Here is a 25,365-nt window from a genome sequence, read left to right as displayed (position 1 = left end):
CATGGAAATCTGATTTCATGTTTTCTTGATATGAGATGTTACCTTGGAGAAAGTTTATTTTGAATGTGTCGAAGTGACTCAACTTGTCTATTTCAACAAACATTGAAATGATGAGTCTGTGTCTTAGAATCAATAAGAACAGCATGTTAATATGAACAGACTGTGGACAAGGTACAATAATTAAGAATTTAAAACTATGAGCTTAAAGCCCACTGCTCTTGTCTGATATATTTAATGCTCAGTTTCAACACCCCTTTACTTCAATGATGTTCTCTTGATTGAGTCTGTGAAAACTTGTTCCACTTGCTTGTTCCTCAGGGTATAAATAAATGGGTTTAACATGGGGTCAACAGAAGTAGTAAGCACTGACACACACTTATTGATTGCCACTTCATCCTTTGCTGGAGGTTTGAGATAGATGAAAATACAACCACTGTAGGTGACAAAAAACACAATCATGTGAGAAGAGTAGGTAGAAAAGGACTTCCTCCTTTGCTGGGCTGACGGGAACTCTATGATGGTCTTGATGATATGCATATATGACATAACTACACACAGAAGTGTCATGATGGTCAACACAGCAAGGACAACAGCCATCTGTTCTATGAACCATGTGTCTGAACAAGAGATCTTCAGCAGGGGAGAAGTATCACAGAGAAAATGATCAATGATATTATAGTCACAGAATTCCAGGTTTAAGCCCCGGCAAAGTGGTGGGAACATGACCCAAAACCCCGCTATCCAAAAGCAAACAAGCCGTCCACAAACTTTGCTGCTCACGATAGTTGCATAATGCAAGGGTTTGCAGATGGCCACATAGTGACCACAGGACATGATGCCCAGGAGAAAAAATTCTGTGGCTCCAAGGAAGATGACAAAAAGTAGTGGAGCAAAACAAGCATAATAGGAAATGGTCTTGTCCCCAGTTGATAAGCTGTATAAGACTCTGGGAATGCAGACCATGGTGAATATGTTTTCTAAAAAGGAGAAGTTTTTGAGGAAAGTACATGGAAGTTTTAAGGTGAGAATCTACCAAAGAGAATGTAATGATGGTCAGATTACTCAATGTGTAAGCATCAAACAGAAATGTAAAAATCAGGGGCTGGCCTGTGATTAAGTTCACATGGTCCACTTTGGTGGCCCAGGGTTTCGCCAGTTCAGATGCTGGGTGTGGATCCGGCACTGCTCATCAAGTCATGGGGTGGTGGTGTCCCATAGAGCAGAACCAGAAGGACCTACAACTAGAATATACAACTATGTACTGAGGGGCTTTGGGAAGAAGAAGAAGAAGAAAAAAAAGAAATATAAAAATCAGAACTTGCATTTGAGGATCATCTGTCAGTCCCAGAAGTATGAACGTGGATAACGATGTACGGTTTCTCATGATTCGCTTGTCCCTCTTCTCTAACTCCTGGCAAACTCTAGTGACATTAAACTGAGGAAATTTGTGTGAAATCACATGGCCATGGCCATTGGGTAAAAAAATCCAATCGTTTTTGGTTGTCAGCTCTTTTGATGTGCATTATAGGTCTCCTCAAGATAATGTTTTTCTTAAATATTAGTTAACGGTACTACAGTCCATATTTTTATACCCTCCTGCATGTTCTCACAACTGTATTTTTCAATTAATCTAAAATCTGTCATTCTCTGAGACGGATTTAACTATAGAATTAGAAAGGATCATCTGTGTGACACAGATCCGCCCGCCGGGTGCCTGCTCCCTTGCATCCTCGCAGGGTAGGGACCAGCCAGGGCCTATGTTGGTGGGGCGCGGAGGAACAGTGGCAGCAGCAGCGTCATCATTGTCTTCCTGGCCTGGCCACCTCCCAGGGCCGCCCTAAAGTCTGTATCTTAGTTATTGGTGTTTGCAAACAATGTTAAAGCCTTACTTTTAAAAAATGCTCTACAATTATATAAGATATACCTGTTGGGGGAGCTGGGTGAAGGATATCTGGGAACTGCCTGCACTGTGTTTTCAAGTCAAGTATAACATTATTTCATAATTAAAAATTAACCAAAAAAACCCAAACTCTAAAGCTGAAAAGACAAACAGCAATTGGTAAGCGCTTTCTACATACCAGGCAGTATACTGTGTCAAGTTTTCACATGGATTATTTGTCTGGTATATACTCTCCTCTAATCATCTGTGCTGCTTCAACCATTTTTTATGGTGATGTCAGTTTCGCTCTGTTTATAATTATGTAAGTATATCATTTGAAATTAATGTTTACAGTTAAATTTATGGATTAATTTTATTTAGCAATAGCCGAATTGCATGGATTTCATCTATACCTAAAAGCCAAAATTATAACATCTACTAATAAGACCTGAAATGCTTGGAGTTTTTGACCACCGAGAGTACCCTCATGTGATGATGATGTCAATATTTAGAAAGGAATATTACGTATGAAATGCTGCCACCAAGGGCAGGCATTCCCTTTCCACAAACCAAAACAACACATCTACAGATTTGAGTGGAGTTCATTTCCTGATACAACTCACTTCATTAACAACTTCCCACCCCTGTCCTTACCTTCACTAGGCAGATATGGATACATATTTCACGTTTTGGCTTAGTGTCACTTCCTGTGAAAAAGTGTCTTGACTTCTGTGTCTATATGCCCCTCTTTTTTGCCCTCTAGCACACTATGCTTCTCTCTGTTATCACTAAACATGTGGATGTAGTTTTATTGAGGTTGGACCATGTGTTGTTCAGTGAGATTCCACAACAACTAGCCCTGTTCAAAGTTTATCAAGTGCTCAATAAATATATTTACTGTAAAATTAATAAATTTATATTTACTCTTCTGACTCAAAGCAGTCTGTTTTCTCATTTAGTGAAAAGTGCATTCTCTTTTATGGGACTTTCTTTAATATAAGTATGTAATCTCAGATGGGAGTCCACAAATTGTTTTCTACAAAGGGTCCATTAGATTCTTTGTTGTTTTAACTTTATTGAAGTATAATGGATATTAAAAATGCACATATTTAATGTACAGGCCACATATAATCTCTGTTGCACATTCTCCATTAATTTTTTAGTGAGTCCTTTAAAATGTCAAAATCATTCTTTGCTCCCTGGCCTTACAAATAAAGGCTACAGGTCAGATACAGGCTTAGACTGAAAGAAAAAAAGTCAATTATTTGAAACTTTTTGTTTAGGTCACTAAGCATTATTTATTTATCTGATTACGTACATAGTAGTCAACTCAAATACTTCCTATAATCAGTCACTGTCTGGATATATCATCATTTTCCTGCATTGCTGAATGAAAGAGCATTTGCTTAGAGGCTTCAATTAGATGATTACATGAAGATTCGCTTGGTTGCTTTAACAAGTTTCCTTCCTAACAATTAGGGAGGTTAGATGTCAGCTCCCACTTCACACCTAGTTCATGGTTTAGCCTAAAGAGTTTACAGAAAAGCAAAATAAGGGAAGAACAGGTCACAGTTTGCTTAAGAGTTAGCCTCCCGCCTCAGTGTCAGGTTACAGGTCATAAAGTGACAACACAGTGTTCAAGGTGTAGAAAGGAATTGTGTCTGCAGCCCAGAGACGTCCCTCAGTTCTCGTCACCACAATGTAGATATCTCGCTCACTCTCAGGCACCTCATTCAGCCTGCAAGAACAATATCTTTTCTTCCAAAAATACCACTATTTCTTCCACTTGTTAATATTCCACATTCTTAAGAACACTGTCGTGAAATTGTCATTGATATTAAGATACAGAGATTAAAAATTGAGTTTACATTAAAATGTGAAAGGCTACTCCAGGGCAGGGTCACAGAGTGTTGATGGAGATAAAATTTACTTATTTGATACACAGTTTTTGTTTAAAATGAGGGTGAGATTGCGGCAGAGGATGCTTACGAGTGCCACTCCCCCAAATTCTACTATATTTACATGACCTTCATAGTATTGATGCATAAAAACAGATTGTCAGTGACTGTCATATATTTGTCACTCATATTGAAAAGCCACACTTCGCGAATGTTTGTTGAAACCTTTCATAAAATATTAAAATAATAGATCATATCAGTTATTTTGTGTCGACGAAAATAATCCATAACCAATCTATAAATGAAAATTTGGGAGAGTTTATTCTGAGCTAAAATCTGAGGACCATGGCCTGGGGCCTTTCTTCCCGAAGGAAGAAAGGGCACCGAAGAAGTGGGGTGCACAGAGCAGTTATATACCCCCAAACAGGATATTTCACATATGATTGAAATGTCCCTCCCACAATAGTCACAAGATTGCCCTGTCAGCACGGCACTTGATGGACACAGCAGGTAGTGGGTCTGCTATCTTGGTGGGCGTAGCAGGAGGCAAGTCTATTGTCTCAAGCTGGGTGGTCACAGGTGAGCGCAGCAATCAGTTCCTAGGCTAAGGAAAGATGCTTAATCCTTAAGGAAATGCCAACATTGGGAGGGAAAGGGAAGTTGCACCTTTGTCTCAAGGGCCTTTGTTCTTGCCACAGGGAATATCTAAAGCAGATATACAATGCATGCTCAATGGCCATGTCAGGCCCTTTTGGAAAGACAAGGTCAGGCCGAATTGGGTTTACATCAAATGGCTTCCTCATATACTCCAACATATCTTATTACTTGCCATTTTTATTTGTCATTGTTATGGACACTCTCCTCAGAGAAAAGCATCATTCTAGAGTTCAAAAATGGAAAAGAAAATCATACAAAAATACTTGCTTCTCTGAGAGTCATGACTTCACGTGTTTGCTGAACCCCAAAGTTGCAGAGGGTAAAACTGGTCATCCAGGAACGTCTTACAGTGAAGAGAGGTGGTGGGCTCTGATAGCTCATTCTCAGGACCACACGCTCACCCTCCCACCCTGCAATTCCAGTTTCACTGTCTTCTACCATCCACACAAGATGAAAGCCTACCTCCTTGTGAGCCCGGGAAATATTTTCTTTCTTCTCTAACTACAAAGTTAGCAATAATTTAAACGGCTAGTTAGGAATCTTTCCCTGTTGGAAAGTTGATATTCTGATATTTCTGGCACAGGGAAATATTTCTTAGTTGACAAAATTGCCCTTTTGAAAAAATTGACCCAATTTTTAGCTAGTGAAATAAACAAACCTGTCCTTGGTGGTCCTGTCTTGAAGATTACTAATGCATCCCTCACGTAACAGACCTTAGGGATAGCGAGGGAAACTGACAGAACTGGGAAAGTGTCCTCAGAGAGGCACATATGAATCCCATGAGCATCAGAAGTAGGCCAGGTACGCAATGGTAAGTATCAGATTGCAAGACGAAAGGCAATCTTCTTTCCTTTTCTTTCAGCATCATGTTAGATATTTGTAAGATAATAAAGACTTTTTTCTGATTTATTAACCTGTAAAATTTTGTAATTAATGCTTAGTATAAATATAATTATTCAGATAATAAGAAAGAAAAAACCTTTTAACAAAAGAAAAGGCAAAAGTGATAACTACTGTAGATATTTTTCAGAAATACCACCCAGAATTTTATAATACTTTTGTTGTTATACTTCATGGGCTTTTATATTTCTATATTTATGATCTTATTCTATTTCATTTCTAAAATTTTTAATATATATTTTTACATTTATTTTATATATTTTATATTATTCATGTTTTTATTTTTATTTTGTTTTATATTTCAATTTTTGAATGCTTTCTCTATGTTTGATTTTAATATGTCTATGTGTAATATTCTTTGAATATCATTTTTATGAGTTTACTGATCTTCTTAAATGTATAAATTTAATTCCTTCCGAGTATTTGGGAACTTTCCAGCCATAAATTACTCAAATATTTTTTCTGCTCCTTTCTCTCTTTCTCTTCTTCTGAGATTCAACTTACACATGCATTAGATGTTAACATTGTACCATAGGTCCCAGGCTCTCTGTCAATTAAAAAATAAATTCTCTTTCTCTCTTTTATAAGGATTACACAATTTCTGTTGTTCTAATTTCAAAATCGTTGCCTTTTTCTTTTGTAATCTCTATTCTGTAATTAAGTCCAAACTGTGACTTTTTAAAGAAACGTATTGTATTCTTCATTTCTAAGACATTCCTTTTAAATAATATATGTTTTCTATTTCTCTTCTGAGAAATCTTAGCTTTTCACTATCCTCCTTTATCTCCTGAAGCACAGTTGCATACACTGACTTCAAGTCCTTGTGTAATTCTACCAATATCTGAGTCATCTTGGACCTGGCACCTGCTGATTGTCATTTCATAAGTGATTATCTTTTAGAACGGATCACGTTTTACCATTTCTTTGTATATCCAGTAGTTTTGAATTGTATCCTTTACACTGTGGATATTACATGGCTTAAACTCTCGGTTCTGTTATATTCTTCTGGAAGATGTACATTTTTTTTATTCCTGTTAGAGTCAAACTACAAGCTCAGTCTTGTCTTCTGTAGTGTTGGCTCAAATCTCAGTCTAGTGTTTTAAGCCTTTGCTCAACTGTTTTTTTGTTTGAACCTTGGGTGTACGGTTTATGGTTCAGCCTGAAATTTGTGGAGGCTCACATGCATAATTAAAGTCTTCTCTGAGAGTAGATTACGCTAACTTAACTTGATTACATCTGTAGGATCCTACTGCCAATAAGGTCACATTCTGAGATATTGAGGTTAGGACTTCAACCTGTCTTTTTCGGGGAACACAATTCAATACACAACAGGTGTATGCACCTACAGGATTATTATAACTTCTTTTTATAACAAACTTTTACTCATTACTTTTCCGAGAGTCTTTCTTGACTCTCTTCAGAATTGCTGCATCTGTCTCAGACCTGCCCAGATACTTTTCCACGTGTTCTGTGTTGTATAGAGATTTTTATACATGTCAATTAGATCCAATTGATTGATGGGGTTGGGGGATCCTTTATATCCTTGCTGGCTTTCTGTCTAGTAGTTCTATCTATTACTGAGTGAGGAGTATTTAAGTTTTCAGCTATAATCATAGGTTTGTCTCTTTTCATTTGTTATGTCAGTTTTTGCTATACGTGTTTTGAAGTTATGTTTTTAGGGCTCCCATAATAATGTAACATAAACCAGCGGACTAATGCAACAGATATATATATTGTCTAACAGTTCTGGTTGCTAAAATTCCAAAATCAAGATGTTGGCAGGTTACTTCCTTCTGAGGGCTCTGAAAAAGAATCCGTTCCACGCCTCTCTCCTAGCTGCTGGTGCAGTCTGGTAACCCTTGGTGCTCCTTCACTTGCACTTGCTGCATCCTAATCTCTGCCTCCATCATCACCTGGCCATCCTCTGCCTCTATGCCTCTGTCTTTACATCATCTTCTCACTCTTTTTGTCTGTCTCTGTATCCAAATTTACCCTTTTTATATGCACACTGTCAGATTGGAACAGAGCCCATCCTAGTGACCTCATCTTGACTTGATTAGATCTACTTGATTACATCCTACTTTACCCTTGGTATTTTTCTTTGCTCTGCAGTGTGCTTCATACAATATTAATATAGCCACTCCAGCTATCATGGAAATACAAATCAAAACCACAATGAGATATCATCTCATACCTGTTAGAATTATCATCAGGAAGGCTAGAAATAACACCAGGATACCCAGAAAAGGGAATCTTTCTGCATGGTTCTTGGGCAAGTAAATTGGTGCAGCTGCTATGGAAGACAGCTTGAAGGTTCTTCAAAAGACTGAAAATAGAACTACCATATGATCCTGCAATTCCACTTCTGGATACTCATCTGAAGGAAACGAAAATACTAACTCGAAAAGATATCTGCACCACCATGTTCATTGCAGCATTATTTACAATGGCCAAGACATAGTAACAACCTAAGTCCATGGATAAATGAATGGATAAAGAAAAGGTGGTATATGTTTATACAGTGAAATATTATCCAGCCATAATAAAAGACAGAAATCCTGCCATTTGTGACAACGTGGATGGACCTTGAGGGCATTATGTTAAATGAAATGTCAGACAAAGAGAGACAAATAAAGTACGATCTCATTTGTATGATGAATCTAAAAAAAAACCCCAATAAAACATATAAAACCTCTGAACTCATAGATAGGAACAGATTGGTAGTTTCTAGCAGCAGGGAGTGAGGATGGAGATAATTGGTGAAGAGGGTCAAAAGGCACAGACTTTCTGTTACAAGATATATAAGATATAAGGTATATATAAGATATATAAGATATAAGGTATATATAAGATATGTAAGATATAAGGTATATATAAGATATGTAAGATATAAGGTATATATAAGATATATAAGATATAAGGTATATATAAGATATGTAAGATATAAGTTATATATAAGATATATAAGATATAAGGTATATATAAGATATATAAGATATAAGGTATATATAAGATATGTAAGATATAAGTTATATATAAGATATATAAGATATAAGGTATATATAAGATATATAAGATATAAGGTATATATAAGATATATAAGATATAAGGTATATATAAGATATACAAGATATAAGTTATATATAAGATATACAAGATATAAGGTATATATAAGATATATAAGTTATATATAAGATATATAAGATACAAGTTATAAGTCCTGGTGTACTTTACAGCATGGTGATTATAGTTAATAATACTGTATTATATATTTGAAATTTGCTAAGAAAGTAAATCTTAACAGCTCTCATCAGAAGAAAAGAAATTTGCATAGTATACCTGAAACTAATATAGTCTTATATGTCAGTTACATATCAATAAAAAAATTATAAATTTAAAAAATTTTTAAAAATGCTAATTTTCAGACCAGGCTGAAAATGAGGAAACCAAAATCAGATCCATTTACTTTGTATCTAGTCAGACTCATAGCTACTGACCAAAGACAATCAAATTTATTAATGACACATTGGAGTTGAAGGACTCCTTAGATGTAGGAACTTGGTTTCAACTCATTTTTTTCAGCTCTCAAATACCTTCAAAGTTTTTTTTCTTGAATATGAGGGTGGAGTTTTGAGACCTATTGTGAAAGAGACAATGGAAGGATAAAGGCAGTATTATGACTTTGGTAATAAAGGAAAACCAAGACATAAATAATTTATCTCTCATTTCTAAGATACTCTCTAGAGAGTCATGTAGTGGTCAAAGAACATGGCAGTCAGAAGGTAAAATCCTGTCACCTCCGAGAACGTGCAAAAAAGTAGCTGAGCCCCACAACCATTGTAGGAAACAGTTCTGTCCCACACAACGGTGACAAGGAATCTGGGAATGAGGACAGACATCGATGATATTTCTAGGAATGAGAAGTTCCAAAGGAAGAAATACACTGGATTCTACAGATAGGGATCTGAAGGGGTGAGAGTGATAATGATCAGGTTCCCAGTCACACTTAGGGTGTGTGTACCAAGTAGAAACATGAAAAGCACAACCTGCGACTGTGGTCATTTGTCAATCCAAGAATAAACTCTGTTACTTCCATGCAATTGCTTATTTCTTTTTCTTTTATGATTATTGTCTGGCTGCATGCCCAGTTGGGTAAGCAGTGTGGAATAGGTTGCAGAGAAACCAAAGAAAAGACCCGGAGACCGCGAATGAGACATATGGGTTTATTGGGAGTTACTCATGAAGAATGTCCAGTGGCAGCTGCCTGGACAGAAGTGTGCACTGCTATTGCAGGTGGGAAGGGAGTTGGTTATATAGGCAGGGGGCACAAAGGCTATGTGCTTGCCAAGAGGGGCTGTCCATGGTATGGCCAGCGTTCCTGGGAACAGTAGCTCACATGGAGGGACTCTGTGTTCCTTTAAGATGTGATGTTCTTTGACTGAGATAAGGTAAGATCAGGGCTGGCCAGGCCCTGGATCATTACAAATCCCAGCAGCTTGGCATCCTGCCCAGAACGGGGCAAGAAGGACACATGATTTTAATGGGCTTGTGGGCTCTTACTGAGCAAGAATACATTAAATTCTGTGTCTTAGCTGTAATATAGGTGAAGAAATAAGAGAGCTATGACACCAGTAAAGAAACTGAAACACGCACACATTTAAAAAAAAAAATCGTCGCCTTTTTTTCTTTTAGAGAAAAATAATTTTGTAGTACATAAAAATAAAATATTTTTAAAACTCTGTTATTTATTACCTCATATGTTAATTCACTATTCCTATATTCTTTTCACTGTATTCTCATATATTTCAGTATAAATTTCTTCTGCAGATTCAACCTATTCCCTGAAAATAAGTAAAGATGAAAACTTCTGAGATTAAAACCTTTTCAAATAAATTACGAGAGCTCACTCACCAGCATATTTTTTACATTATTTTTTATTTTGCTTCCTTTCTTATTTTTTTATTTTGAATAGCCATTTATTTTCCCTCCCCCTTTCATATTTTTACAATCAGTGAAATTAACTCAGATGTTCATCTGGTAATCTGTCTCTGATAATGGTCTAAAGATATGCTTAATGCTCCCGAGGGCTTTCCACTCTAATCCTAACGTTTTTGAGCAAGTTACTAGCTTTTTAGTTAATAATCTGTTGTTATGGTCTCATAAGATTGTAAATTTACTCTTCTTGGATATATATTTTTATTTATGTACTGTCATGAGCCTATTCTCTATTATATAAAGTAGTACTTTTATTTAAGTCCTAAGTGCATTTATGAAAATTGCAAATGTTCTTGGCAATCTTATTTCCAGAGTGATGGAGCACATCTCCACAATATTGAGTGTCTTTTCCTTTTGGGATGATGGATGAGAATTCTTCCACATTCAGGCTATGTTTTGGATGACACAATGATTTCTTTTCCTTCAGTTTTTGCTTCTTATATCACCTTGATGTTATACAAGATTTGTTTACTTATTTGTTCAGGTTTAGTTATCTACCATTAAAGCTGAGATGTGCTGTCACCTAATATCATTTTTCAAAATACTCAAACGTCCAAACAGTGTTTAATGTTGTGCATAATTGAGATTACTTGTATAAAGCATAAACATATACTATTAAACAGAAAAGTATATTCCTGAAAAAATAATGAAAGGATGTACTTATTTTTATGGTAAACATGATTTGCTTCAACAAAATGTCAGTGCTAGTCACTCTTTTAATTCGTTTAAATTTAAGACTTCAGAATTTTTCAAAAGCCTCTGCACACTGTTCTGCCTCTTTCTCTTTCTCTTTGTAACCAAATATCCAATACAGGGGCAGTAAAGATAAATCCCAAGAGCACCTCTACAATGCTCACAAGGAGATATATCTACCCACTTCTATACGTCCAACCAAATTTCTCTAAGGATCTGAGGTCATTGGATACCCTATTTATTTCCACTCAAGGAAATACTATCCTGAGTGTAGTGAAACTTCTAACTATAACTGTGCATTAGAGTGTCTTATTATTATTTGTAAATAACATTAGGAAAATTTATAATATGTCTGTGTATTTTTTCTGATACTGGTTGTTAAACACTTCCCAGCACACTGTCTCTCTGTCCATTTGCAGTGAAGGGTCTGGACTTTCCTGAGCACCACATTGCTGGAGTCATATCTGCATCAATAGATGCAAAGCAAGTATTTAGATTTACATAGAATCTCCAAAGCAGTAACTGGAAAAATGAAAAGACTTGTAAATCAAATAGAGAAACAAAACCATAATTCTGGAATAGCTGGAAAATTCATCTATGATGCCTAACAAGGGAGTCCCGTATACTTCCCAATTCTAACTGAAGTTGCTATCAAATCAAGCAAAACACTTTTCAGAACCAGATGCAGTAATTGTTTTTACTGAGACACAAAAAATGTAAATATCACGTGGATGTTTTAGACATTCATACTCTCAGATAGAATTGTTAATTTTCATCTGCTTTTCATTATGTCTAATTCTGTTTCAATAAACACTTGTTAGAAGAGCTCATTTTTTTAGTGGTGAGAAAAGAGAACCCAAGCACTGAGAATCCAAATGAATATTAAGAAAAAGTGTTCCGATGGTAAAGCAGATGATCTCATGTGTCATGCGTCCCTTGTGGAAGAAGATAGGAGAGAAGTAAATGGCTGAATACTAAACAAAGTTCTATTCTTCTATGTGTAGAGCAGTAATATAGGACTTCCTATAGGAAAGATTTATGTCAAAGTTTGGACAGTAGAAACATGCTTAAATCACACCTCTGATGTCCACAAAAATTCCAAGAGAGATATATATTTTTTAAAAGATGAAATCATACAAACACTGGAAAACACTTCAGTGTATCATCAATGTACCAGAAAGGTTGAGAAATACCTGGGAGACAGATAGCATATGGTTTTAATTGCCAAAAAAATCAAAGAGAAGAAATTGGATCTTAGGAAACCAAAAGCAAGCCGGTTTCTTTCTAAGGGAGCCTCAGATGAGCTCTAGGCTCACCATCAACAAATTGAAAGAAAGCATTGGGCTATGGATCAATCATCAGCGTAGTTCATTAAAGATGCTCCATGGTGAGTGAATTGCGTGTTACAGAAATATCAGTGCCATACTTTTAGTAACTTGGGAGTTTGGTCCAAAAAAGCATTAAACAAGATGTGCTATAATACTACAGGATAGAATCCACAAGGAAGATATAACACGTATGCCTCAAATAGCATAGATCAACATTTATAATGTAAAAACTATAGGAGATACAGGGACAAACAGAAGCACACTAGAGGTGGGAGACTTCACCTCCAAGAAGAGATTATTTTAATACTCTGTGCTTATGCACTGGGAGAAATAACTTTTTAGAATGGCTTGATGATAACCTTTATTTAGCTTTTGATTAGTGTCCAAAGGGAAAGTTCTTCAATGATTGTAAAACTAAATTCTGGTATTCCTGTTACACGTTATTCTCATTTATGTGACATCAAATCACTCATGCTCAGAAAATTTTTAGGCATGTAAGTGTAAAAAGATAGTTTGACCAAATGAGGTCAAAATGAAATAAATTGATAATTAAACCTGAAGGAAAAGGAAGTTGAATATGGTAGTGGATGGAGAAATATAACAATATTAATATTGTGTTAGACATAAGATTTCATTTCAAGTTCAGGCCATGAATTTCTTTATGACTACAATTTATTTGAGAAGCACTTTTTGACCAAGTTCTTAAAGGACTGCTTTACCTGCTGGTTCCTTAGGGAGTAAATGAAAGGATTTAGCACTGGGGCAACAGAGGTATTGAGCACGGCTATCCCCTTGGTCAAAGCCACTCCTTCTTTTGCTGAAGTTTTGACATACATGAAAATGCAACTTCCATAAGAAATGGAGACAACAATCACGTGTGAGGAACGAGTGGAAAAGGCCTTTTTCCTTTGCTCAGCAGAGGGGATTCTCAGAACCGTTTTAAGGATGAATACATAGGAAAGAATCACTAACATTAAGGTTACCATGAGCGTGAATACTGCCATGAAAAATCCCGTGAGCTCTAGGAACGCTGTGTCTGTGCAGGAGATCAGTAGCATAGGAGAAGAGTCACAGGTGAAGTGGTCAATGATGTTGGAGTCACAAAAATCCAGTTGAAGCCCCATGATCACAGGTGGAAAGATAATGAGAAATCCAGCCAGCCAAGAACAAATTACAAGCTCCTTGCAGACTCTGCTATTCATTATTGTTGTGTAGTGCAATGGCTTACAGATGGCCACGTACCGATCATAGGACATAGCAGCCGAAAGGAAAAATTCTGTTGAACCAAGGAATATGAAGAAAAACACCTGGGCCATGCAAGAGTTATAGGAAATGGTCATATCGCCTGTTACAATGCTGACCAGGAATCTAGGAATAGTAACTGTTGTGAATGAGATTTCGAGGAAAGAGAAATTCCTAAGGAAAAAATACATGGGAGTCTTGAGATGTGACTCTATCAGAGTAAGGGTGATAATTGTCAGGTTTCCAGTTACACTCAGTATATATGTGACAAATAGAAATAGAAAAATCAAAACATTAAGCTCTGGGTCATCTGTTAATCCCAAAAGAATGAACTCTTTCACAAATGTTTGATTTTTCATTTCTTACTGCTGACTTCTTTGAGGGCTGCAAATGCAAACAAGAAACAATGATTTAGTGAGTATGGTATTACTTTTTTTTTTATCACCTCTACTGATTTAAGAAATATGTAATGAAATAAAGCAATAAATTAACCACCAAGTTACTGAATTCTAAAAATATATGTGAGCCAGGACAAAGAATCTTATATCTGGTATCAGCCTTGTAGGTTACTAGCCATTTAATATTGAGAGTCACTTGATAGAACTAATAAACACAACTGTATAAGAAAAGTGTGCTTAACAAATATGTTTTATTTTCTTTTAAAAATGTGGTCATATGTGTATGAAAATTAGCTGGAATATTATAAAATGTAAAATATTATTTTATTTTTATTAGAATATTTTGCCAGTGATCACGTGTTCTAATGGTTTTCTGAAAATGAAACATTTTACAGTTTGTTTTTTTTAGGGAGTTATTTTCCACAACTTTTCCAAGATGTTTAATGTCACTCTTACCTATGTGAGGAAACAACAACTTAGCAAAAGAATCGGTGTCATTAAAACTAATATTCACATACCTCTAAACAAACTCAGAATTTAACCTTTTTCCTTTCTGAATTAAATAATAATCTATTACTGTTTGGAAGAGATTCTAACAGGCAAAGTTAAGTGATCTAAGTTATAAATTGATTAGAAAATGGAAAAAATAAATGAGATGAGAAATGAAAAATATACTTGCACTGATACAATCCCATGTGGTAGCCACTTGCCTGCTGAAGCCCAGAAGCTCTGCTGCCTGACTTTAACTGAGAGTCCGTGCCTCATGCGTCACATTTGGAGCATTTCATGGACTTCACAACTTGTTTCTGCCTTTGATTTTCTTATGCAATAACATACTTGTATTGTGTGCAGGTGGAGTTTGGAAGGGTGATTCTAGTGGCACAGAGTGAGATGGAACATATTGAAGAATAAGTCCTGTAGAAAATTCATTCCTGATATTGAGATGGCCCCGATAGAAAGGTGACACAGGCCCAGGTGCTGGTGGCAAGTGCTGTATTCAGACTGCAAGCAGAATATTCAAGAGGTCCTGCAACTTGTGATCCACAAGAGTTGGTGACATGCAGCCAAAAGCTCTGTGATCAGTCCCAAGTAGTCAACTCATGTTAAGTCTGAAAGGCTGAGACTCAAGTAGTGCTCCAAAACTATTCATTGGTAACAGCATCTCTGGAACAAACTTGCTTTTCAGGAGTAAAGCTGGCAGCAGTGGAAATGAAGGAGTGCAGCAGCAAATTGGACTTCTGTTCGAAGTTTTTAACTGGTGACACAGTAGACCCAGAGACTACATTTCCTGGAATGTAAGACTCTCGAAAACTAAATAGATAAAATAAAAAGGAAAAGAAAAAAAATGTGGGATCGGGGCACTAGTTACAGTGAAACAGGCAAATAGAAGTGGTAAAGTAGCATATTTTGCTGGTTAAGGAAGTGAAGCTCTCAGTTGTAAGGAAAGGGCTCAAACCATGAATGTGAATCAAGAAACAATAGCTATGGAAAAGAGATGAGCTTCATGGCCTATGAGCAAAAATTTGTGAGAAAGAAAATTCCTGAAATGCAAAGAACTATCCCAAGTTAAAAATCCCAAAGGCAAAATCCAAGGCCAGGCATTTAATATCTCTGGTTTTCAAAGGCATCCCACATATAAAGTAGAGGAAGATGGGCATGGATGTTAGCTCAGGGCTAGTCTTCCTTAGCAAAAAAGAGGAGGATTGACAGCAGATGTCAGCTCAAGGCTAATCTTCCTGAAAAAAAAAATTTCCATAAAAATACCAATGTCCTAACCTTAGATGCCAGGAGAACCTAGTAATAGAATATGCTATTTGGCTCTCAGGAACTTTTGGGAAAGAATGATGAGTTATAATTTTTTTTTACTCTCTTTAACTTCCAGTGGGAAGTCTTGGTTTTCTAACTATTGTTTCCAAAACAGACTGGTTTTATCTGTTTTATCCTCAAAATAGTCATAGGGGATTCTTGCAAGGAAGCAGAATTAGAACGTGTCTGGAGAGATATGGTATGATGAATGCACTCTAAATTTAGTTAAATGATGTTAATTAGGTATCTTTGGGAAATTATTTCTTTTGAAAACATTGAACATCAGAAAGGTGTATGATGCAAAGAACAATAGCGAGGAAATAGCAGTCTTTGAATTATTTTGTATTTTGTGTTATTTTATTTTTACCTGAAATATAGCTGCCAAGGCAAGACAATCCAATTACACGTAAATTGTGAAGAAGCAGGAGATAGCAAGAGGAAAGGGCCAAAGGATATAAAATGTGCCATTCTAATGTTTTATTTGTTAATAAAAAATATATTGAAAACCTATTTTGGGTGAGTTAAAGTTAGTTGATAGACACATCATTAAAATATTGTAAAAATTGAAAGACTGATGTATAAACCTAAAACTCATGATTAGTTATCTGTAAAAGCTTCTTAATTACTGTTTCTTTCCATTAGAAAATGAAACAAGCAAAGTTTGTGTATGGTTTTATTTGTCTAATTTTTCCTGTTAGATAGTTTTAGATCTGGTATATTGTTTTCAGATACTGAAATATTTGATTATCATTTTTTTGACTTCTTTGGTCAGTATGTTTCCTCTGGATGCCAAATTTGATTTGTTTTTTTTGTCCTTAGACTTATATATTTGCACTATTTTCCTGGACTTGCTGTCAGAAGTGAATCCGTGGGAGTGGGGCAGAAGTACTGGTGGCTTAGGGTGATTGTTTTATTTCAAGAGAATATTAAATGAAGATCAGTATTTTTATAACCAAAAAATGATACATTTTCCCTCTTTTTCTAATGTTTTGTAAACATTATGCTATGTTTAGCATGATTTAGTGTTTCAGCCATTTCAACAACCGCTTTTCACCGCCAGTTTTTCAGGAAAATGTCTCCTTTCTAAAACGGGCAGGTGGGCTGTAAAGTAGTCTCCATGATTCCCGATTCCTGCTGTCTGTGCCCTTGTACATTCTCTTCTCCACGAGTGTAGGCAGAGCTTGTGACTTGCTTCTAACCAACACAATATGACAAAGTCGATGCGATGTCACTCTTGTGATTTTGTCATGTTACTTAAAACTCTTGCCGGTAAACTTGCTCCAGAGTCTCTGTCTCCATTGCTGGCTTTAAGTAAATAAGCTCCTATGAATTCCACAGCCATAAAAAATATGATTCTGCCAACAATCTGACTAATCTTGGAAGTGGATCCATCCCCAGTCAAGCCTCCAGATGATGATACATCCCTCGTGATACCTTGATTGTAGCTTTGCAGACCATCATCCAGCTAGGCGGTGCCCAGGTTTCTCACTTACAGCAATTGTGAGATAATACATGTATGCTGTTTTAAGGTGCTAAATTTGTGGTAATTTGTTATGCAGCATAGGAAACTATTACACAAGGTCCTCTTTCTGCCTCATAAGTGATGCCTTTTTAAGAAAGCCAGTTCAGATCTTGCAAGCTTTCCAATCCTTTTCATTCGGACTCCCTAGTATTTGGCAATCTGATGCACCAAATTCATTATTTTTCCTTTTAATGAGAGATGTTCTTTCCGAAGTAAACCCTCATTGACCTTAATGGTGTGTATTTATTTTTTATTTTAAATTTTTTGTCACAGCTAAGACTCCAACTAACTTCCCTTCACTCCACAATATTCCCTAGTTACTCCTTGTTTGGGTTTGGACTTAGAGATGATTATTCTCGTCTTCTACTTATTCTGAGGGCTGAGCTATGGGTAATCTTATTTACTCTTTCTTCTAATCCACTGTCTTTAGAAAGTTTATGGGAAGATTTCTATTTGGGAAACAAAATTTTCCTAAAAGAAACTAGGGCTTGGAAGAGCACTTTTTTCCCTTCATCTCTTCAACTAAGAAAGTAGAAGAAAAGTTAATTAGCAAATACCACCTACCATAGGCTCCTCCATTAATTCTTACATCAATAAAACACTTCTATGCATATAAAATATGAAGAAGAGCAACTTTAAAAAAGACAGCATACTAATGTAAAGCCAATAGCTCTCAGACAATCCAAACAAGTCCATCTCTTCATCAAGGGAGGGACAAATGCCATCAGTTTTATTTTTCTTTGGGTGATATTCATTCCCTTGTAGTTCTATGAAAATCTCTCTTCAGTAACTTTCAAAATTACATTTAAGTTACAAAGATCATCACCAACATATTTTTTGTATAAAATAGTTGGGAAACAGTAGAGAGGTAACAGAGCAAGGGAAACAGATGGGTGGTTACTATTGTCTTGTTTTTTCTGCAATTGTTCGTAAGGCTATCGCTGGTATACTCTTGAGTGTTGTCTATGGTGTGCTTCATTAACAAATACCAGCATTTCAATGGTTAAAACAAAATTATTTCTCCTTCCCAACACCTGTCAAATGCACATTGGTTAAAGATTCTTCTCCACATCTTTCTCCTTCTGGGACCCAAGTTAATATCAATCAAAATATCATCAGTAACAGTTAGGAGGAAGCTAGGGTAGAGAATAATGTACAGGCTATTATATACCTGCATTTGTAAGTGACACAGCATTTCTATTTATATTCCATGGCCCCAATTAGCAAAGTGAACATATTTATAATCTTGAATATGAGGAAATAAAATCATAGCAGATGTCAGAAAGGAAAATATACTAATATTTATTATAATTTTTCAGCTTAAAATCCACCATTTAATACCTCAGTCTTTGATGTTGGGGATCAGACACTGAAAACTTTGCCATCACGTTTCCTGATGGGTACTGACAATGAAAGGCACTATAGCAAAATTAGAAAGTGGGAGAAAACAAAGGGATTTATTTTCTCCAGTGTTTTGGTTTTGGTATCTGTCTGATAGCCCTAGCAGTGGAAGTTGACTTCATAAAGGCAATTGGCTCCAGGCTTCAGTTTCTTTTAGAATAAGCATTTTCATCACTAGCTGCATAATGGCCCTCAAATGTGTAAGTAAGAGTAGGCAGCGCCCCATCTTCAGAGATATGGCATTCCTCTTCTGAGTTCCCAGGAACTAAAGCATCCACACAGCATCACACCCTTATAAGTAACAGCACCAACTCCATGCAGCACCTCTCTGAGCACCTGAGGTTGTGATACTAAGGCTAAGAGGCTAATAGTTGTGTGGAGAAAATAAGAAGTAACTATTTTTGACCTAAAGAAATAAAAACACATATAATTGGTGAATATTCAGTGAATTAGAGGTTTAGACAATGTTGTCATTAACATAGATGTTAACATTCCTATCTTGATTCTTCGTTTGGAATGGAGAGTGAGAGAACTGCAGTTTTCTTCGCTCTTTGGACAAGTCTCAGCTCAGACACTTTGAAAAGTGAAAATTTCTTTATACATCCTTTTAATCCCCACTATGGGAATTAGACTTCATTTTACCATCAACATTTAAGATTTCCTATAGATGCCACAAGCTAGATTCTTAATTAACTTTGTTATTTTGTTTTTTAATTAATGAGGAAAATAGTCAATTAGCATCTTCTCCACAAGAATCCCGAGGGCCCTATACCAGTTCTGAGTAAATATGCTCTTTACTATTAAAGAGCAAAGATAAATCTATGGCTATATGGAGGCCGAATCATTTTTATCTAAGAAAGATCGAGAGTCTCTAGTGAGTGATCAGCATTCTCCTTACACACACACAAAAACTCTACTCTTTTGATTCTAGATAAATAAGTTAGACATCCAGATTTTATGTTAGGCTGAATCCAGACATTATTAGTTTTTGTTTGTAGGGAAATCAGAAAAATGTGTTTGCTGCTTTTTTTTTTTAAAGATTTAATGTTTTTCCTTTTTCTCCCCAAATCCCCCCGGTACATAGTTGTATATTCTTCGTTGTGGGTCCTTCTAGTTGTGGCATGTGGGACGCTGCCTCAGCGTCGTTTGATGAGCAGTGCCATGTCCACGCCCAGGAATCGAACCAACGAAACCTTGGCCACCTGCAGTGGAGTGTGCGAACTTAACCACTCAGCCACGGGGCCAGCCCCTTGCTGCTTTTTTAAAAATAATTTTTCTTATTCCTATTTGTGGTCTTCTCTTTCTCACTTGAAAAAGTCCCTTTAACATTTCTTGTAAGACTGGTTTCTTGGTGATAAACTCTAATTTTTGCTTGTCTGAGAACTCTGTATCTCTCCTTCCATTCTGAATGATAACCTTGCCAGGCAGAGTATTCTCGGCTGTAGGTTTTTCCTTTCAGCACTTTGAATATATTGTGTTATTCCCTTCTAGCTTGTAAGCTTTATGGTGAGAAGTCAGCTGATAGCCTTATGACGTATCATTTGTATAACTTGTTGCCCTTATCTTGTGACTTTTAGGATTCTGTCTTTATCTTTAATTCTTGTCATTTTAACTATAATGTATCTTGTGTGAGCCTCTTTAAGTTTATCTTGTTTCATACTCTCTATGCTTCCTGTACCTGTATGTCTGTTTCCTTCCTTAGGTTAGGAAAGTTTTCAGCTATTATTTCTTCACATAGATTCTGTGCCCCTTTGTCTCTCTCTTCTCCTTCTGGGATACATATAATATGGATGTTAGTGCACTTGATGTTGTCCTTGAGGTCCCTTAGACTGTTCTTGTTCTTTTTAATTCTTTTTTCTCTTATCTATTCAGCTTGGGTGATTTCCTCTAGTCTTTCGTCCAGCTTGCTGATCTGTTCTTCTGTATCATATACTCTCCTATTGAGTCTTTCTAGCGAATTTTTCATTTCTCGTATTGCATTCTTCATTTCTGATTGGTTCTTTTTTATATTTTCCAATTCTTTGTTAATGTTCTCACTGAGTTCATCCATTCTTCTCCCAAGATCACTGATCATTCTTATAACTTTTTGTTTGAACTCTTTGTCAGGTAGATTGTTTATTTCTGTTTCATTAAGTTCTTTTTCTGGGGTTTTGTCCTGTTCCATTACGAGGAACATATTCCTTTGCCTCCTTATTTTGCTTCTTTCTCTGTGCTTATATCTGTGTATCAGGTGGGTCAGCTGTGTCTTCTGATATTAGAGAGGTGGCCTTATATAAGACAGGTTTTATGAGGCCCAGCAGTATGCTTCCCTCTAGTCACCAGTTCCAGGTGTGACCCCCGTGTGGGGTACGTGTGTCCTTCCATTGTGGCAGGATTGCTCTTGTTGCAGGTGCCCAGGGAGGCTAGGATGTCCCCCTGGCTGGATGGTTGTTATGCTCAGCCATGTGTGGTTGCTGTGGACACTTCAGTCACTTTATTGGGTGTGGAGAGCCCCAGCACATTTGGCTGCAAGGTCTAATAGCACATTCCTGTTGCAGTTTTTCTGTTAAGTGAGCAGACTCCCAGCATGGCTGGTTGCTAAGCTCAGGGGCTTAAAATTCCTGTAGGCTTCCAGCCTACAGAATCTTGTCAGCTCTTGCAGGATTGCAGCTAAGTGGGACTGGCCTGAGACATGGGAGCAGCAAATTGTTTTAGGTTTTGGAAGGTGGGGCCAATCACCTGCATGTCTGTTTGGGAAGCACAAGTCTTCTGCAGCTGACAAGCCCCACAACCCACAGGGCCACACACCCTGTCAACAGTCTTGCCATGTGCACACACTCTGACCCCCTGAAACAGACCCAGTCATCCCACTGCAGAGGCCCTGTGCATGCCACCAATGCCCCACACACTCCACCCACTCCTTGCACATGCCTTGTCCCACAGAGGTGGACCCACTTGCCCACTGAAGTGAATCCAGCAGCCTATGTAGGCCCACAAGTTGCCCCAGGGCTTTCTGTTGGTCAGGACCAGTCCCTAGGGTGTGCTGCCTGCCCTAAGTGAGCTGGATTAAGTTGGCATTCCGGGTGGGGCAGACCCTGGGCTAACAGGCCAGCAGAAGAACTCCAATGGTGTCTGCCAGTGTCTATGTCAGCATGCCTGTACTGAGTCACAATCATAGCTGCTGCCAATGTCTCAGTCTTGGGAGAGGTATCACTTCTCACCAAGATGCACTCAGAGCCTATCAGGTGAGTCTCTTTTCACCAAAGGACTTTGCACCTTTCTTTCTGGTGATTTTACGTTGCTTTCTGAAATGGGTTAATTTGTTCACAGGCCCTTTAAGAGCTGAGTTTTTTAACTTATGTCCCATAGCTTTTCTGCGGGTATTCCCCATTGTAGGTAGTAGCCAGCAAAGTCAAGTATTATTACACTCATCTCTGTTGTGCTGAGTCCCAAAGATGTTTATAGCAGTAATGCTCCCCCACTCAGGTTCCCTACTCTTTCAGGGAAGACTGTGTACCTTAGAATTGGTCCCGGTTGGCCATGGAGTGTCATGGCTTGTGAACCTGACTTTTTTTCTCTCCAGAAAGGAATTTCTGCTTCTTCCACCTCAGTCAGTGCTGTCACTTTTTGGAGAGGTTCTTTTTATCCTGTTTTCAATTATATCTTTGGGGTAATTGTTCCAAGAGTAGTTGTAAATTTGTGGTGTCCATGGGAGGAGGTGAGTTCAGAGTCCACTTACATTGCTATCTTAACATCTCCTCTCCCAGACAAATGTGTTTGAAAATGCCGAATCTGGGGCCAGCCCCATGGTGCAGTGGTTAAGTTCGCATGTCCCACTTCTTGACGGCCCAGGGTTCACCAGTTTGGATGCTGAGTGAGGACATGGCACCACTTGGCAAAAGCCATGCTGTGGTAGCGTCCCACATATAAAGTAGAGGAAGATGGGCATGGATGTTAGCTCAGGGCCAGTCTTCCTCAGCAAAAAGAGGAAATTGGTAGTAGTTAGTTCAGGGCTAATCTTCCTCAAAAAAAAGAAAGAAAGAAAGAAAGAAAATGCTGAATGTATGATGAATAGAGGGACATAGACAGAGAGGAAGAAAGTGAGAGGTTCACACGTGTTTAAGTTTATTATTAAACACTGTTGGATTTTAACCTAAACAAGGTCTTCTTTGAGAGTGGGGAAGCAAAGAAAAATAAGTGTTAGAAAGAAATACATATCCTTTTGGTAAAATAATTCATATTATATTTGTGTTTAATGATACAGAAGAACAATTTCAAGTGGACCAGTAAACAAAACTCTTGCAGAAAGTAGGGGAAGTATTTTCAGTAGTGTGTTGTTTTGTGTACAAAGCAATTACTATATAATCCATTCTGTTCTGAACGTATGACCACAGATTAAACCAATTAAATCCAGAATTAGACAAAGAAAATGCTTGTGTAATTCATGATTCAAGATTCAATGTATATATTTGAAAGAGTGTGTGAATTTGTCTATTGCAATAAGAACAATAATTCTCAATAGTTTGTATTGAAAATTTGACTGGTACATATTTAGTAAAGGATTGGGTACTTTAATATTACGGAATTTAAAGTATTTCTTACATTGATAAAGCTATTAATGAAGGTGAAGCTCACTGAACAATTAATAAATTAACTCTAAGTTCCATGTAAAATTTCCACTTGATTTTTACATAGTAATTTTGAGATTAATGTTATACTAAAATTCATAAATATTTCTTTCCATTGAAAATAATTCTAATTGGCAATACCAAGGAACCCAAAGACTAAGCAGAAATACATCACCAGAAAGTAACTGTTTAAAAAAACATTAATTACAAAAGTTCGGTCATGACTATCTGTTCAAAATGTAAAAGAATACATAAGAGATATATCTTGCTGAAGCAAACTGAGCAGAAGATCACTTTGACAATAGGGAGATTAAGCGATCCAACCTAAAAAATGTTTTCTTGTGGATTCAGTAAGATTTCAGAAAGATTCAATAAGATTACTTATCAGTATCTTAGACAAAATTTTAAACCAGAGAAACTTGCTGAAGCTTATAAGAGGAGATAATATAGCCAGTTTTTTGCAAGATAAAGCAGATATGAAAGAGAATCAGGAAATTGAGTACCCAGAAAAGGAGATGAAATAAGCAGGATTAAGCCTGTGGTTCTGACTGCTAGATAAAATGGTTGAAATTATAATATTTCAGTTGACTTCCTTGGTTCTTCATAACACTTTTAAACCTATTTATAACTAAGCATTTTTTAAACTCGGGATTAACTATTTTTTTCCTAGATCTAATGGCGTTAGAAGAAATTTCATCATGCGAAACTGGACAATGGTGACATTTGTTCTTCTAGAACTGACAGATGACCCAACTGGCAAATTGTAACATTCTTTTTTCTATTTCTAACATATTTGCTGAGTGTTACTGGAAATCTAATCATTATCCTCCTCACTTTGCTAGATTCCCCCTTCAACACACCCATGTATTTCTTCCTTCAGAATTTTTCCTTCTTAGGAGTATCATTGACATCTGTCTGCATCCCTAGATTCCTGATCAGCATAGTGACTATGGATAAAACAATTTCCTATGATACTTGTGTGACACAACTATTTTTTCACATCTTCTTGGGTGTATCAGTTTTTCCTGTTCACTGCCATGTCCTATAACCACTATGTGGCCATCTGCAAACCCCTTCATTATGCAATCCTTATGAGCAATGGAGCCTGTACCTAATTGGTTGTTACCTCTTGGTTGGCTGAGTTGTTAACAATCTCTCCTGGACTTATCACGGGGCTGAGGTTGGAATTCTGTGATGCAAATGCTATTGACCACTTTTTCTGTGACTATTCTCCTGTCCTCCAACCCTTCTGCACAGACACATGAAATCGTAGAATTATTAAGTTGTAATTTAGCCACTGTCACACTTCTGATTACATTGGCACTGGTATTGCTTTCCTGTGCAAGTATCATGAGAACAATTCTGAAGATCCCTTCTGCCCAGCAGAAGAAGAAGGCTTTTCCACCTGTTCCTCCCACATGATTGTTGTCTCTATCTCCTATGGCAGCTGTATTTTTGTGTTTATTAAACCTTCTGCAGAGGAAAGGGTAGCTTTAAACAAAGGGGTAGCAGTACTCAGCACTTTGATTGAACCCGTATTAAATCCTTTTATCTATACTCTAAGAAATAAGCTGGTGAAACAAGCTCTGAAGGATACAGTAAAAAAATGCACCTTTACTATTTTAAAATAATAACTCTGGTTTTGATATAGAATACCACTAAAGCTTATAGAAAATTGAAGCCTATATCAGCTACTCTTTTAAGATATTCTTTTTATTTTTGTATTACAGTAGTGATTGAAGTCACCTACAAATAACCGTTTAAAGTATTGCTGAAACTTTATCCTTTCAGTCATATTATCTGTATCCATGATGTTCTCTTATGCATTACTAGACTCATTTCATTCTTTAATTTATTTCTCTCATTCATGCATATTCAAAATATTCCAATATGAATTCATTTTGGAAAGCTAATACTTCTACGTTTTTCTAACATGTATCTGCCTAGAATATACATCACTTGTGAACTCAAGTGATGCATATTCTTGTAAACTAAGCATTAATTTGTGAACTTGTGAACTAAGCATTGATTTGATTTTA

The 25,365-nt window shown here is 36.8% G+C and overlaps 1 protein-coding gene and 3 pseudogenes across 1 annotated transcript; 1 reads left to right on the top strand and 3 right to left on the bottom strand.

Moving 5' to 3' along the window:
- On the bottom strand, positions 256-1,105 carry OR6C348P (olfactory receptor family 6 subfamily C member 348, pseudogene; annotated as a pseudogene).
- On the bottom strand, positions 9,075-9,430 carry OR6AQ2P (olfactory receptor family 6 subfamily AQ member 2, pseudogene; annotated as a pseudogene).
- OR6C66H (olfactory receptor family 6 subfamily C member 66H) lies at positions 13,016-13,951 on the bottom strand. Its single transcript, NM_001390987.1, is given in 1 exon segment — positions 13,016-13,951. A coding segment is annotated over 1 exon segment (936 nt).
- Positions 24,040-24,954, top strand: OR6C356P (olfactory receptor family 6 subfamily C member 356, pseudogene; annotated as a pseudogene).

The sequence above is a fragment of the Equus caballus genome, chromosome 6 (assembly GCF_041296265.1).
Source record: "Equus caballus isolate H_3958 breed thoroughbred chromosome 6, TB-T2T, whole genome shotgun sequence".
Taxonomy (NCBI): domain Eukaryota; kingdom Metazoa; phylum Chordata; class Mammalia; order Perissodactyla; family Equidae; genus Equus; species Equus caballus.
Note: the sequence above shows the minus strand (reverse complement) of the source record. Positions and strands in the feature narration are given on the sequence as shown.